A 15,686-nucleotide genomic window follows, 5' to 3' on the forward strand; every position below is an offset into this window, starting at 1 on the left:
CCGAAAAACTAAGATGACACCGGGGAAGGCAAAACACACAGGGAGAAAGGCAGGCTGCGTAGACACCATGAATTCTCTGCTGCTACCTGCGCCGCCACCATCTTGCTCAGCTCCCAGCAGCCAGTGTTGACCGTGAAACCTAACCTGGTTTGGAAGGGGTTGAAACCAACCTCGTTTTGATGGAGCTTTGCTCAGGCTGTGGGTGGGAAAGAGCTCTTCAAAGCTAACATCTGAGTAACTGGCATCTGAGTCAGAGGCTCTGAGTCCCAAAGGTTCTACATTGCTCACAGTTTGATGTCAATCTAGGCTTCACCGGGTGAGTGTGACGTGTTATCCTTCATGTGATAGGACTGTGTCTCAGAGGTTTTATAAGTTACCGAATGGTGGCTTAGAGAGAGCGTAAAATAAACACACAGAGTAACCTTGATAGTAGGACTGAAACAAACCTGACAAAAGCCGGGGGTCTTGCCATCAGCCACATTAGGAGATCCCTCTGAGCTGCTCCTGGACACGAGAACTACCACTTCTCGAGACCACGTGGATCACGCACCGTGCCAGTGCTTTAGCCCACGCTTCTCAATCCTATGTGGTACTGACTGTCGTTAGTCATGCAGTGAGACCCAGAAGCTCAATGCACACCAAAGTCTCACATGGTTAAATTGAGGCAAGGTGGGCTTGTGCCAGAAAGACCTGACTACAGGTGTTATCCATGTACAAAGATGAAGGCCATCAGAGACAGACACTCTACCCTCAAGGAGCTTACATCATAGGGGATCACAGGCCTTCATTGTTGCTCCTGATGGGCTGGGTATGGAAAGATGTCCCTCAAAGGCTGGGCGCGGTGGCTCACGCCTGTAATCCCAGCACTTTGGGAGGCCAAGGTGGGTGGATCACCTGAGGTCGGGAGTTCGAGACCAGTCTGACCAACATGGAGACACCCCATCTCTACTAAAAATACAGGGAAAAAAAAAAAACTAGCCAGGCATGGTGGCACGTGCCCGTAATCCCAGCTACTCGAGAGGCTGAGGCAGGAGAATCACTTGAACCCAGGAGGTAGAGGTTGTGGTGAACCACTGCACTTCAGCCTGGGAAACAAGAGCTTAACTCTGTCTCAAAAAAAAAAAAATCCCTTGAAACTAAGCCAACCCAATAAATGCAGTTGTTTTTTATCAAGCTATAGAATCAAATGTGGTATATGTATATAATAGTATATTATTTGGCATAAAAAGGAATGATGTGGCTGGACACGGTGACTCATACCTGTAATCCCAGCACTTTGGGAGGCTGAGGCAGGCAGATTGCTCGAACCCAGGAGTTCGAGACCAACCTGGGCAATGTAGCAAGACCCCACGTCTACCAAAAAATTAGCTGAGTGTGGGAGTGCGCACGTATAGTCCCAGCTACTTGGGAGGCTGAGGCAGGAGGATTGCTTGAGTCCAGGGGGGTTGAGGCTGCATTGAGCCATGATTGTGCCACTGCACTTCAGCCTGGGTGATAAAATGAGACTATGTCTTTAAAATATATATATAGATAGATAGATAGATAGATATATGTATACACATACATACACACACTAATGTATGCTACAAGATGGACCTTGAAGACACTAGGCTAAGTGAAGGAAACCATCACAAAAAGATATATATTGAATGATTCCATTCATATAAAATGTCTAGAATCGGCAAATCCATTTAAATACTAGATTAGTGGTTGCCTAGGGCTGGGGTGAATGGGGAAACTTAGAGGGTGAGGACTAAGAGGGCAGGGTTTTTCTCTTTGAGGGTGATTAAAACGTTCTAAAATTGTACTGATGGTTACAATCTGAATATTCTCAATCATGATTGTACACTTTCAATGGGTGAATTGTATGATTTGTGAAATTTATTTCTGTAAATCTATTACAAAACTCTAGAGAAGACAATAAGATACATCCATCTGAAGTCAACATCGTACGTATGACGACTCCAAAGCCCAGAGAGACAGATTTGCCCAAGGAAGATCAGCCAACAGAAAGCCTGATTTTTTTTTTTTTCTTTCCAGACTGAGATGTCATCTTTGTGTTAGATCTTTTTTCTTTTCCTATTTTTTTTTTCTTTCCCGCCTAGATAGTCTCGCTCCATTGCCCAGGCTGGAGTGCAATGGCTTGATCTTGGCTCACTGCAGCCTCTGCCTCCCAGGTTCAAGTGATTCTCCTGTCTGCCTCCCAAGTAGCTGGGATTACACACATGCACCACCATGCCTGGCTAATTTTTGTATTTTTGGTAAAGATGGGGTTTCACCATATTGGTCAGGCTGGCCTAGAACTCCTGACCTCAGGTGATCCACCCACCTCGGCCTCCCAAAGTGCTAGGATTACAGGCATGAGCCACCACACCCAGCCTAGATCTTATAAATTCTATGTAAGTTCAGATTCTTTCATCTCTTACGTGGTGAATCTATTTAGTCTAATAGATTGAATGTATTATGATGCTCAAGACATAGCTCCTAATATAAATCCACCCCCACAAGGAAAGGTGTTCTTCCCGTAGTGGCTGCTTTTTTTTTTTTTTTCTTTCTCCCACAGAGTCTTGCTCTGTCACCCAGGCTGGAGTGCAGTGGTGCAGTCTGGGCTCACTGCAAGCTCCACCTCCCAGGTTCACACCATTCTCCTGCCTCAGCCTCCCAAGTAGCTGTGACTATAGGCACCTGCCACCATGTCCGGCTAATTTTTTGTATTTTTAGTAGAGATGGGGTTTCACCATGTTGGCCAGGCTGCCTTCGAACTCCTGACCTCGTGATCCGCCTGCCTTGGCCTCCCAAAGTGCTGAGATTACAGGCATGAGCCACTGCGCCTTGGCCTTTTTTTTTTTTTTTTTCCAGATAACTCGATTCAGGTTTACATATCGTAAAATCTTGAGAATACAATTCGAAAATTTATAAACATGAACCTATTACCATAATCCAGTCTTAGGACATTTCTATAACCCAAAAAAAAAAATCCTTCAGCAGAGACAAGGTGGACAAAATTGGCCTGTCTTACTTTTGCATAATTTGGAACGATCTTACAATTATTTTCCCAGAACCTGTTATTGTAATGAATGACACTTACAGCCTTCTTTCAAGTGTTAAACTGCTGTTGCTTTCCTGGAATACCTGTGAAATAAGCACCATTACATACCTTTGATACACTTCTGATACAGTTTGCTGATAAGTCACTTCAAATTTGGCGTCTGTGTTTGAGTGAACTGGTCTGTAATCTCTTTATATACTTTCCTTGCTTTTTTAAAGTTGAGAGAAAATTCATATATCATAAAATTCATCTTAATACAATTCAGTGTTTTATTTTATTAACAAAGTTGTGTAACCATCACTGCTATCTAATTTCAGGAAATTTTCATCACCCCAGAAAACCACATACCTGTTAGCCATCACTCCCCCATACCCAGCCCCTGGAAACCATTCATCCACTTTGTGTCTGTGAATTTTGCCTCTTCTGGACTTGCCATGTAAATGAAATCAGACAATTATATTGTGTGATTGGCTTTCTTCATTTAACATAATGTTTTTCTTTTGAGACGGAGTCTTGCTCTGTTGCCCAGGCTGGAGTGCAGTGGCGCGATCTCGGCTCACTGCAACCTCCGCCTCCCTGGTTAACGCCATTCTCCTGCCTCAGCCTCCTGGGTAGCTGGGCACCCACCACCCCGCCCGGCTAATTTTTGTATTTTTAGTAGAGATGGGGTTTCACAGTGTTAGCCAGGCTGGTCTCGATCTCCTCACCTTGTGATCTGCCCACCTCAGCCTCCCAAAGTACTGGGATTTTAACATAATGTTTTAAAGATTTGTCAATATCATAGCCTGTCTCAGGACTTCATAACTTTTTATGGCTGAACAGTATTCCTTTTATGTATATACCGCTTCTTGTTCATTTATCACATGATGGACATTTGGGTTTGGTTTTGTTTTGTGTTTTTTGTTTGTTTGTTTGTTTGTTTGCTATTATGAACGATGCAGCTATGGATTCCCACGTGTGTGTTTGTGTAGACGTGTTTTCGATTCAGGGAGGCCTATACCTAGGAGTAGAAGTGGTGGGTCATATGGCAACTCTGTTTAACTTTTTGAGGAGCTGCCAAATGGTTTTTCTTAAGTGACTGCACCAGTTTGCATCCTCAACAACACCTTAATGAAAGCTACAGTAACATTTGCTCCTCTATTTTTTTATTGTAACCATCCTAGTAGGTATGAAACATTCACTGTGGTTTTGATTTGAATTTCCGTAATTATGTTCAGAATCTTTTCATGTGCTAATTGGCCACTTCTATGTCTTCAGAGAAATGTATATTCAAATCCTTGGTCCGTTTTTAACTTCATTATATTGTTGACTTGCAATACTTAGGTTTTATCATCTAGATTATGTAGAGACATAATTTTATATATTCCCCTGTTCTCTGAGTTGTCTTTTCACATTCCTGATACTGTCCTTTGAAGCATAGCGGGCTTTTATTTTATGAAGACAAATTTATTTCCTTGATTGTGCTTTTGGTGTTATATCTTTAAAAAATTGTTTAACCCAGCTGGGCACGGTGGCTTATACCTGTAATCCCAGCACTTTAGGAGGCCCAGGCGGTGGATCACAAGATCAGGATATCCAGACCCTCCTGGCCAACATGGTGAAACCCTGTCTCTACTAAAATACAAAAAAATCCGCCGGGCATGGTGGCACTTGCCTGTAGTCCCAGCTACTTGAGAGAGTGAGTCAGGGGAATTGCTTGAACCCAGGAGGTGGAGGTTGCAGTGAGCCAAGATCGTGCCATTGCACTCCAGCCTGGTGACAGAGAAACGCTCCATCTCAAAAAAAAAAAAAAATTGCTTAACCCAAAATCGGAAGGTTTATACCAATATTTCCTCTTAAGGATTTTGTAGTTACAGCTCTTAAAAACATGTAGGTCTTTAAACATTTTGAGTTAATTTTGTATATAGCATGAAGTAGAGGGTTCAACTTCATCCTTTTGTGTGTAGATAACCAGTTCTCCAGCAATATTTATTGAAAACACTATTCTTTATCATTGTCTAGATATTCTTGTCTAAAATCACAGATATATGGGATTATTTTTAAACTTTCCAGTCTATTCCATTGATCTCTATATCTGACCTTGTGCCTGAACCACACTGACTTAATTACTGTTGCTTTATAGTTTTGAACTCAAAGTGTGATTCTCCAACTTGACTTGAAGATAGATTGGCTATTCTGGGTCTCTTGAATTTCCATGTGACTTTTAGTATCAATCAGCTTTACAATTTCTGCAAACAAAAAAAGGTAGCTGGGATTTTGATGAAGATTGCATTATGTCATGTAGATTAATGTTGGGTATATGACACAGTAACAACATTAAGTCTTCAACCCATGGACACAAGGTGGTCTTTCCATTAATTTAGGGTTTTCTTAATTTTTTTTGGTTACGTTTGTGGCTTTCAGGATACAAGTCTCTCATTTCATTTGTTAAATTTGTCCTGAAATATTTTGTTCTATGCCATTATAAGTGTGGAGTGTTTGTTTTGTTTTTGTTTTGTTTTGTTTGTTTTTGTTTTGTTTGTATTTTTTTTGGACAGAGTTTCGCTCTTTTTGCCCATGCTGGAGTGGTGTGATCTCGGCTCACTGCAACCTCTGCCTCCTGGGTTGAAGCAATTCTCCTGCCTCAGCCTTCCAGTAGATGGGATTACAGGCACACGCCACCATGCCTGGCTAATTTTTTTGAATTTTGAGTAGAGACGGGGTTTCACCATGTTGGCCAGGCTGGTCTTAAACCCCTGACCTCAAAAGATTCGCCCGCCTCAGCCTCCCAAAGTGTTGGTATTACAGGAGTGAGCCACTGTGCCTGGCGTTGTTCATTTTATTTTGTTTACTGCCAGTGTATAGAAATACTTTTGATTTTGAATCGTCAGATCTTGAATCTAGTGCTTATGTTACTGGCGCACACTGCCCTGCCGCTGAGCCAGTGGTTCTGTGCTCTAAACTGGTCAGAAAATTAACTATGGCATGACTAAGTTTATCTGGGGTGTCCAACATCTCTGATTTGAATAATATACACAGTACGTTTGTGTTGATTCTTCTCCCTTCTCTTTTGCAGGAATTTCACAAGCTGTGCAACAAGATAGTGCCACAGCTGCCGAGACAAAAGAACAAGGTGAATGAAATAGATCTATTCATTTCTTGCCCTCCTAGAAGAAAGTTGGGTGAGAGAAGTCCATGTAGTTCAAACGACGGGGAAATCCACTTTCCCTTTCTTCATCCTCATTTGTCTCTGGTGTGTGAGTCCCTCTTCCCTAAGAGATCTTGGGATCAGCACCATGGACAGAACCTTGCGTGTTCACTACGATTATTTTCACTACAGTTTTTTATTTTTAACTGAAAAATAAGAATTGTATATACTTATGGGGCGTGAGGTTTCAATACACGTATATATTGTAGAATGTTCAAATCAGGGTAACTAATGTATCCATCACCTCAAATATTCTTTGTGCTGAGAACATTTTATTTTTACTTATTTATTTATTTTGAGATGGAGTTCTTTTCTTGTGGCCCAGGCTGGAGTGCAATGGTGTGATCTCGGCTCACTGCCAGCTCCGCCTCCCGGGTTCAAGCGATTATTCTGCCTCAGCCTCTCAAGTAGCTGGGGCTACAGGTGTGCACCACCACACCCAGCTAATTTTGTATTTTTAGTAGAGACAGGGTTTCTGCATGTTGGTCAGGCTGGTCTGGAACTCCCGACCTCAGGTGATCCACCCGCCTCAGCCTCCCAAAGTGCTGGGATTACAAGCTTGAGCCACCACACCCAGCTGTGCTGAGAACATTTAAAATCCTCTTAGCTATTTTGAAATATACATTGTTATTAACCAGTCACCACGTTGTGCAATAGAATACCAGAACTTACTCCTCTTGTCTAGCTGTAACTTTGTACCTGTTGACTAATGTTTTCCAACTTTCCCGGTCCACTCTCTGCCCCACCAGCCTCTGGTAACCACCGTTCTACCCTCCAATTCTGAGTTCGACATTTTTAGATTCCACATGTCAGATCCTCTGGTATTTCTCTGTGCCTGGCTTACTTCACTTAACATAATGTCCTCTAGGTTCCTCAATGTCATAGCAAATGACAGAATTTCCCGTATGTTTTAGGGCTGAATAACCCATTGTGTATATATACCACATTTTTTTAAGGGAGTCTTGCTCTGTTGCCCAGGCTGGGGTGCAGTGGCGCGATCTCAGCTCACTGCAAGCTCCGCCTCCTGGGTTCAAGTGATTCTCCTGCCTCAGCCTCCCAAGTAGCTGGGATTACAGGCGTGCACCACCATGCCCAGCTAATTTTTGTATTTTTAGTGCAGATGGGGTTTCACCGTGTTAGGCAGGATGGTCTCAATCTCTTGACCTCGTGATCTGCCCGGCTCGGCCTCCCAAAGTGCTGGGATTACAGACGTGAGCCACTGCGCCCAGCCAAAATCCCTTTCATTTCTTTAAGGCTGTTAGTTGTGACCCTCTTTCATTCCTGACTCCAGTAATTTTAGCTGTCTCTTTTTTTCCTTGGTCAGTCTGGCTAAAGGTCTGTCAATTTTGTTCTTTTCAAAGAACAAACTGGTAGGTTTGTTTTCTCTACGGTATTTCCATCTTGTATTTTGTTTACTTCTTTATTCCCTTTCTCTGCCTGTTTTGGGGTCAGTTTGCTACTCACTAACCCCAAAGGGGGTTCTTTCCTACTTTAAGGTGGGAAGTTATATTATATTTCAGATCTTTCTTAGGCATTTATGGCTATAAATTTTCCTTTATGCACGGCTCTACCTACACGCCGTAAATATTGCTGTGTTTTGTTTCCACTCATTTCAAAGTATTTAATTCCCTTTTGTTTCCCCTTTGACCTATTGAGGATTGTGTGGCTTCACTTCCATATATTTGGAAATTTTCAAATTTTCTGACTGATTTCTAATCTTATTTCATTGTGTTAAGAGAGCATACTTTGTATAATTTCAAGGAACATAAACTTGAAGCATGTTTTATGCCTGATATATCTATCTTGAAGAAGGTCTGTTTGCAGTTGAGAAGGGCATATTTTCTGCTGTTGGGTGGAGCGTTCATTTGATATCTGCCTTCAATGTTTTCCATATCGGTAAATAGCATCACTATATGCCTGGTCATTTACACCAAAAGCTTAGTCATTTTTTGTTTGTTTGTTTGGTTTTGAGATGGAGTCTCACTCTGTCTCCCAGGATGGAGTGCAGTCGCGCAATCTTGGCTCACTGCAACCTCCACGTCCCAGGTTTAAGCAGTTCTCGTGCCTCGACTTCCTGAGTAGCTGTATTTTTTAATATTTATTTTCTCCACCTTATATCTAGCAAATCAGAAGATCATATGGTCTCTACCTGTAATATATGACCCATTTTTACACAGTTCTTCCCATCTGCTGTATTTAAAGGCATTTCATTTGCGTCTCAAACGCAATCCACTTTTACATACAATCAATTTTTCATACAATAACCAAGGCGATCTAAAAATTTACACCTGTAACTTTACTCCCATGCTTAAAAATCCTTAAATGGTTTTTATTCTGTTTGTGATTTTAAAAAATCTATAATTTTTCTCTAATTGACAAGACAAAGACCACCCTAATGATTGTTCTTTAAAATGGCAAATCTCTTCTCATATATCCTAAGACGAATTTGTATTTAGCCTCACATGGTAACTATTTCCTGATAAATATATATAGTGGTTATTCTGAGTCAGTGGTAGCTACTGTATGCCAGAGGCTGTGTTATTACTCTACCAAATCATCTCCACAGCAACTCGACAACATAAGAACAATTTCTTTGCTTTTCTAGATGAGCATACAGAAACATTTAACTTCAGTAACTTGATGAAGATCTTACAAATAGTTTATGACAACTCACATTTGAATCCTGTGTCTAATTCAAATCCAATTCTTTTTTTAAGAGAGTGAGTTTTGCTGTATTGCTGAGACTACAATGCAGTGGCTATCCACAAGCACAACCGTAGCTCACTACAGCCTCAAACTGCTGGACTCAAGTGATTCTCCTGCCTCAGCCTCCCAAGTAGCTGGGACTACAGGCACGTACCACAAAATCTGGCTCTAAGATCCTAAGATCCTTAATTCTTAACTGTAGGTTTTGCCCCTCATTTAGTTTTTGTATTCTTATTATTATTTTTGGAGTGCAGTGGCATGATCTCAGCTTACTGCAACCTCTGCCTCCAAAGTTCAAGTTATTCTCCTGCTTCAGCCTCCTGAGTAGCTGGGATTACAGGCACGTGCCACCATCCCTGGCTAACTTTTTGTATTTTTTAGTAGAGATGGGGTTTCATCATATTGGTCAGGCTGGTCTCGAACCCCTGACCTCTGGTGATCTGCCCGCCTTGGCCTCCCAAAGTGCTGGGATTACAGGCGCAAACCACCACGCCCAACATACCCTTCATTTTAATAACTTGTGCAAGGCTCTCCAAGGAGAAATGAGCCTGGGACCCCCTCACCCTCAAGCTTTGAATTAGTGCTCATTGTACTAGTGCACTCTGTCTTCTAGCTGAGACAGTGGTTGCCATGTTTTCAACTGGCCAGAAAATAAATATGGCATGACTAAGCTTATCTTGGGGGTGTCTGACATCTCTGACTTGAATAATAAACACAAATATGTTGGAATTCATTTTCTTTTGCAGAAATTTCACAAGCTATGGAACAAGAAGGTGCCACAGCAGCAGAGACAGAAGAACAAGGTGAGGAAAATAGATTTATTCCTTAGTTGCCCTCCTGGAAGAAAGTTGAGTGAAAGAAGTGTAAGTAACTTAGATTTCAAGGGTATGTAGTTTAGATTGCCTTTCTTCATTCTCATTTGTCTCTGGTGTCAACCCCTTCCCTTCAAGCTCTTGATCAGTACCATGGATAGAGCTACACAAGTTCACTGTGATTATCTACAGTCAGATACTATGAAGACAAAATTCTAAAGAACCCATAATTCTAGGGGACTCGAATCAATCACAACTTTGATGGATGTTAAACATATGGCCAAGAGTAGTCAAATGCTTTCTTCAAACTTAAGTAGCAGTAATTATTTTCATAATTACTTCTATCAACTAATATGTATGTGAATACCTGCCATTGAAGAATTGTGCTGGAATTACAGTGGTAAGAAAAACATGTCTTGCCTTCATGGCTTTTTTTTTTTTTTTTTGGAGAAGGAGTCTCGCTGTGTTGCCCAAACTGGAGTGCAGTGGTGGGATCTCGGCTCAGTGCAACCTCTGCCTCCCAGGTTCAAGCGATTCTTCTGTCTCAGCCTCCTGAGTAGCTGCGATCACAGGCACCTGCCACTGTGCCCAACTAATTTTTGTATTTTTAGTAGAGATGGGGTTTCACCATATTGGCCAAGCTGGTCTCGAACTCTTGACCTCGTGATCTGCCCACCTCGGCCTCCCAAAGTGCTGGGATTACAGGCATGAGCCACCACGCCCGACCTACCCCTCATTTTAATAACTTGTGCAAGTCTCTTCAAGGAGAAATGAGCCTAGGACCCTCACCCTCAAGCTTTGAATTAGTGCTCATTGTACTAGTGCACTCTGTCTTCTAGCTGAGACAGTGGTTGCCATGTTTTCAACTGGCCAGAAAATAAATATGGCATGACTAAGCTTATCTTGGGGGTGTCTGACATCTCTGACTTGAGTAATAAACACAAGTATGTTGGAATTCATTCTTCTTTTGCAGAAATTTCACAAGCTATGGAACAAGAAGGTGCCACAGCAGCAGAGACAGAAGAACAAGGTGAGGAAAATAGATTTATTCCTTGGTTGCCCTCCTGGAAAAAAGTTGGGTGAAAGAAGTGTAAGTAGTTTAGATTGCCTTTTTTCATTCTGATTTGTCTCTGGTGTCAACCCCTTCCCTTCAAGCTCTTGATCAGTACCATAGATAGAGCTACACAAGTTCACTGTGATTATCTACAGTCAGATACTATGAAGACAAAATTCTAAAGAACCCATAATTCTAGGGGACTCGAATCAATCACAACTTTGTTTGATGGATGTTAAACATATGGCCAAGAGAAGTCAAATGCTTTCTTCAAACTTAAGTGGCAGTAATTATTTTCGTAATTCCTTCTATCAACTAATATGTACGTGAATACCTGCCATTGAAGAATTGTGCTGGAATTACAGTGGTAACAAAAACATGTCTTGCCTTCATGGCATTTTTTTTTTTTTTTGAGAAGGAGTCTCGCTGTGTCGCCCAAGCTGGAGTGCAGTGGCACAATCTCAGCTCACTGAAACGTCTGCCTCCTAGGTTCAAGCGATTCTTCTGTCTCAGCCTCCCGAGTAGCTGGGATTACAGGCCTGCCACCATGCCCGACTAATTTTTGTATTTTTAGTAGAGATGGGGTTTCACCATATTGGCCAGGTCGGTCTCACACTCCTGATCTCGTGATCTGCCCACCTCAGCCTCCCAAAGTGCTGGGATTACAGGCATTTGCCACTGTGCCCAGCTGCCTTCATGGCATTTATCATCCAGACTTACACATTAGCTAAACCTTATGGAATGAAGATGAGTCTAAATGCTATAACTTTGCAGGATGATGATTAAACAGCCAAAGATGTAAGAGCAGGCTTCCCTGAGAAACTGTTGATTGAGGCTTTTTTGTTGAGATATAATTAGGATTTTATATACCATAAAGTTGACCCTCCTGAAGTACATGATTCAATTATTTTTAGTCTATTCAGTTATCTAACTGTCATCACTAATTCCAAAACATTTTTTTTCTCCCAAAAAGAAACCCCATACCCCTTTGCAGTCACCAGTTTCCTCTCCCTCAAAACTCTGGACAACCACTAATCTACTTTGTGTCTCTAAACTCTCCGATTCCAGATCGGTCATGTAGATGGAATCATATGATACGTAGTTTTCCGTGACTGGCATGTTTCACTTGGCATAAAGTTCCAAAGCCCGTGTTCCAGTGTCTATCAGCACTTCATTTTTGTTGCTGAATAATATTCCATTGTATGGAAAGACCCCATTTTCTTCATCTGTTGTTCAGTTCGTGGGAATTTGGCTTTTTTCTCACTTTGGGGCTGTTAACAGTGCTCCCTGAACACTCATGTCCTAGGAGGCAGTAATGGAAAGAAGTGACTTGACTAGCATGAGATATTGAAGATATAAAGCTAACTGGAATTGGTGATTGGCAGAGTTCTGAAAAAAGGGGCTCTGGGAATTGCTCTCACCTTTCTTCTGGAACGATCTGGTGGGTGGTGATGCCAGGAGTCAATGACTAACATTTTGAGCTCTGAGACAGCTTCAAGCTGGGCTGTTATCCCACCTGTGCAATGTAATGTCGATCCTGTGTGAGCTACGTAATCATTCACTAACCAATATTTGAAAAACTAATGGTTGCCAGTGTTGTCAACTTTAAATTGGGATGAATAATATACACAAATATTGGTGACATTTTTAGAATAATTACTCTGGTCTAGGCACTGTTCTCCACATTTTGATTGTCAAGACACCTTCACGCTAACCTAGTAAGGGGAGATACACTCTCCACTCCACCCCTTTTTTGAAACAGGGTCTTGCTGTGTCGCCCAGGCTGAAGTACAGTGGCACAATCACAGCTCACTGCAGCCCCTAACTCCTGGGCTGAAGCAGTCCTCCTGCCTCAGCCTCCTAAGTAGCTGGAAATTAGGCATATGCTACAACATCTGGCTAATTTTCATATTTGTTATAGAAAGGGGGGGGCAGGGGTCTCGCTGTGTTGCCCAGGCTAGTCTTGAACTCCTGCCCTCAAGTGATCTGCCCATCTCAGCATCCCAATGCACTAGGATTACAGGGCTGAGCCACTATGCCCAGCCAATCCCTACTATATAAATGAACAAATTACCATATACCGGATTGATGGGAAGCTACAATTAAATTTATGTAAAACAAGAAAAACAATGAGCTCAGCATCTGCTCCAAAGTAGGATCACAAACACAACATTTTTTCTTATTATCACTTAGAAAAAACCTATGAGAGAATATTTTTTGTTAGAAGTAAAAGATGAGGTATTTTGTTTTTTGTTGTGAGACTGAGTTTAGCTCTTGTTGTCCAGGCTGGAGTGCAATGGCGCGATCTCAGCTCACTGCAACCTCCGCCTCCCAGGTTCAAGCGATGCTCCTGCCTCAGCCTCCCGAGTAGCTGGGATTACAGGCATGTGCCACCACACCTGGCTAATTTTGTATTTTTAGTAGAGAGATGGGGTTTGTCCATATTGGTCAGGCTGGTCTCAAACTCTCAACCTCAGGTGATCCGCCTGCCTCGGCCTCCCAAAGTGCTGGGATTACAGGCGTGAGCCACTGCACCCAGCGAGACAAAAGATGAGTTTTTGATGCTTTGAATTTGTGGTCCTGTGACCCCTTAAGGGGGGAGAGTTAGACACACGAGTCTGGAATTTTAGGAAAGAAGCCCTCACAAAGGAGAGGATGGGAACTCTGAAGTATAGACGTGATAATTAAATCCATAGAAAAAGAGGTGTTTGAGGAAGAACTGAGGGAGGCCTGAGTTTGAATGCAGACTGGCTTCCTGGGGTTTCCCTCCCTCTGTAAAAACCTACATTCCAGTGGCACAGCCAGTCCTCTGAGGACAACAGGTCGGTCTGAGCTCAGCAAATAGAGCTTCTATTCTTAAGGTGTATTTCCCGTGGTTTTAACGTGGGTCTGTTAATGGCTTCCCCTGATGTGGACGACAGACGGCCCTCCGTTTCCATGTGTTCTGTGTCCATGGATTCAACTAACCATCAATCAAAAATATTCAGGAAAACTCCACAAAGTTCCAAAAAGCGAAATCCGAATTTGCCACATGCTGAGCGGTGCATTGAGTCCACACAAATTGAAGCGATGTGTAGACATCGTGTTAGATATTATAAGCAGCCTAGGGATGACTTAAACTACATGGGAGGATGTGCATAGATTATATGCAGTAATACCATTTTATATCAGGGACTTGAGTATCTGGAGATTTTGATGTCATTTGGGGATGTCCTGGAACCCATCTTGGACTGATTCAGAGGATACAACTGCAATGAAGTGTAAGTTCTAGAATTTTTATGTGGAGACTTTGCATACAGTTAGTAATTGTATTACACATTTGTGCAGAGAGACTCTTGCTGCCTTTTTAAGGTAAATAGTGGTACCAGTAAACTTAAGGTCCCAGGATATGAATCTTTTTCACGTTCATTGAGTACCTATCAGATATCAGAGGCTGAAGAGGCTGGAACTATTGAGGCAAAAAGACAAGGTATTTTTCTCATGGAGCTTACATGATAAGCTAGGGGCTGACAAAAACTAAATGCATAAAAGAGTTGAAGTTTGTGATAAATGTCAGGTGGTATAAAATAATTATAGTTTGTGATAAGTTTCATTTTTTCACATTTTCAGGCCCTGTGCTAATGTTGAATGCATATTCTTAAATCTTTATCAGGTGAGCCGGGCACAGTGGCTCACGCCTGTAACCCGAGCACTTGGGAGGCTGAAGTGGGCGGATCACTTGAGGTCAGGAGTTCAACACCAGCCTGGCCAACATGGTGAAACCTCATCTCTGCTTAAAAAAAAAAAAAAAGAACAAATATATATGTGTGTGTGTATATAGATGTGTGTATATATATGTGTATATATGTATATGTAACATACGTATATGTACATATATGTATATACATATGTATACACGTATATACATACGTATACGTATATACATATGTATATACGTATATACGTATATGTATACATATATATACACATATATACATACACACACACACACACACACACACATACATATGAAATTAGCTGAGCATGGTGGCAGGCACCTGTAATTCCAGCTACTTGAGAGGCTGAGGCAGGAGCATTGCTTGAACCTGGGAGATAGAGGCTGCAGTGAGCCAAGATCACGCCGCTGCACGCCAGCCTGGGCAACAGAGTGCAACTGTGTCTCAAAAAAAAAAAAAATCTTCATCAGGTGGGGAAACTGAACAGCAACTTGTATCAAATCACACAGATGCTCTACAGCAGGGGTCCCCAACCCCCAGGCCATGGACTTGTAGGGTGGCCTCTTAGGAACCGGGCAGTATAGCAGGAGGGAGCAAAGCTTCATCTGTATTTACAGCTGCTTCCCATGACTCATGTCACCACCTGAGCTCTGCCTCCTGTCAGATCGGATGTGGCATTTGGTTCTTCCAGGAGCATGAGCCCTATTGTGAACTGCACATGCGAGGGATCTGGGTTGCTTGCTCCTTATGAGAATCTAATGCCTGATGGTCTGTCAGTGTCTCCATCACCCCCAGATGGGACCATCTAGTTGTAGGAAAACAAGCTCAGGCTCCCACTGATCCTACATTATGGCGAGTTGTATGATTATTTCATTGTATATTACAATGTAATCATAATAAAGTGCACAATAAACGTAATGTGCTTGAATCATCTCAAAACCACCCCCTTCCACTCCAGTGTGTGGAAAAATTGTCTTCCATAAAACCGGTCCCTGGTGCCAAAAAGGTTGGGGATCACTGCTCTACCGTAGAGCTTGGGTTCCAGGCGGGATCTGTCTGACCTCAAGGAACGTGCTCTGTTCTCTCTCTCTCTCTTTTTTTTTTTTTTTTTTTTTTTGAGATGGAGTCTCGCTCTGTTGCCCAGTCTGGAGTGCAGTGGCAC

The 15,686-nt window shown here is 42.2% G+C and overlaps 1 protein-coding gene across 1 annotated transcript in view; it reads left to right on the plus strand.

The window, feature by feature from the left end:
* NLRP5 (NLR family pyrin domain containing 5) overlaps positions 1-15,686 on the plus strand; it is a 63,688-nt gene that overhangs the window by 10,869 nt on the left and 37,133 nt on the right. The window contains exons 5-7 of the mRNA XM_003809864.5: positions 6,105-6,161; positions 9,689-9,745; positions 10,728-10,784. Of these exons, the coding sequence (XP_003809912.3) occupies positions 6,105-6,161; positions 9,689-9,745; positions 10,728-10,784 (171 nt within the window). The remainder of the gene's footprint in view (positions 1-6,104; positions 6,162-9,688; positions 9,746-10,727; positions 10,785-15,686) is intronic.

The sequence above is a fragment of the Pan paniscus genome, chromosome 20 (genome assembly GCF_029289425.2).
Source record: "Pan paniscus chromosome 20, NHGRI_mPanPan1-v2.0_pri, whole genome shotgun sequence".
In the NCBI taxonomy this organism is placed as follows: domain Eukaryota; kingdom Metazoa; phylum Chordata; class Mammalia; order Primates; family Hominidae; genus Pan; species Pan paniscus.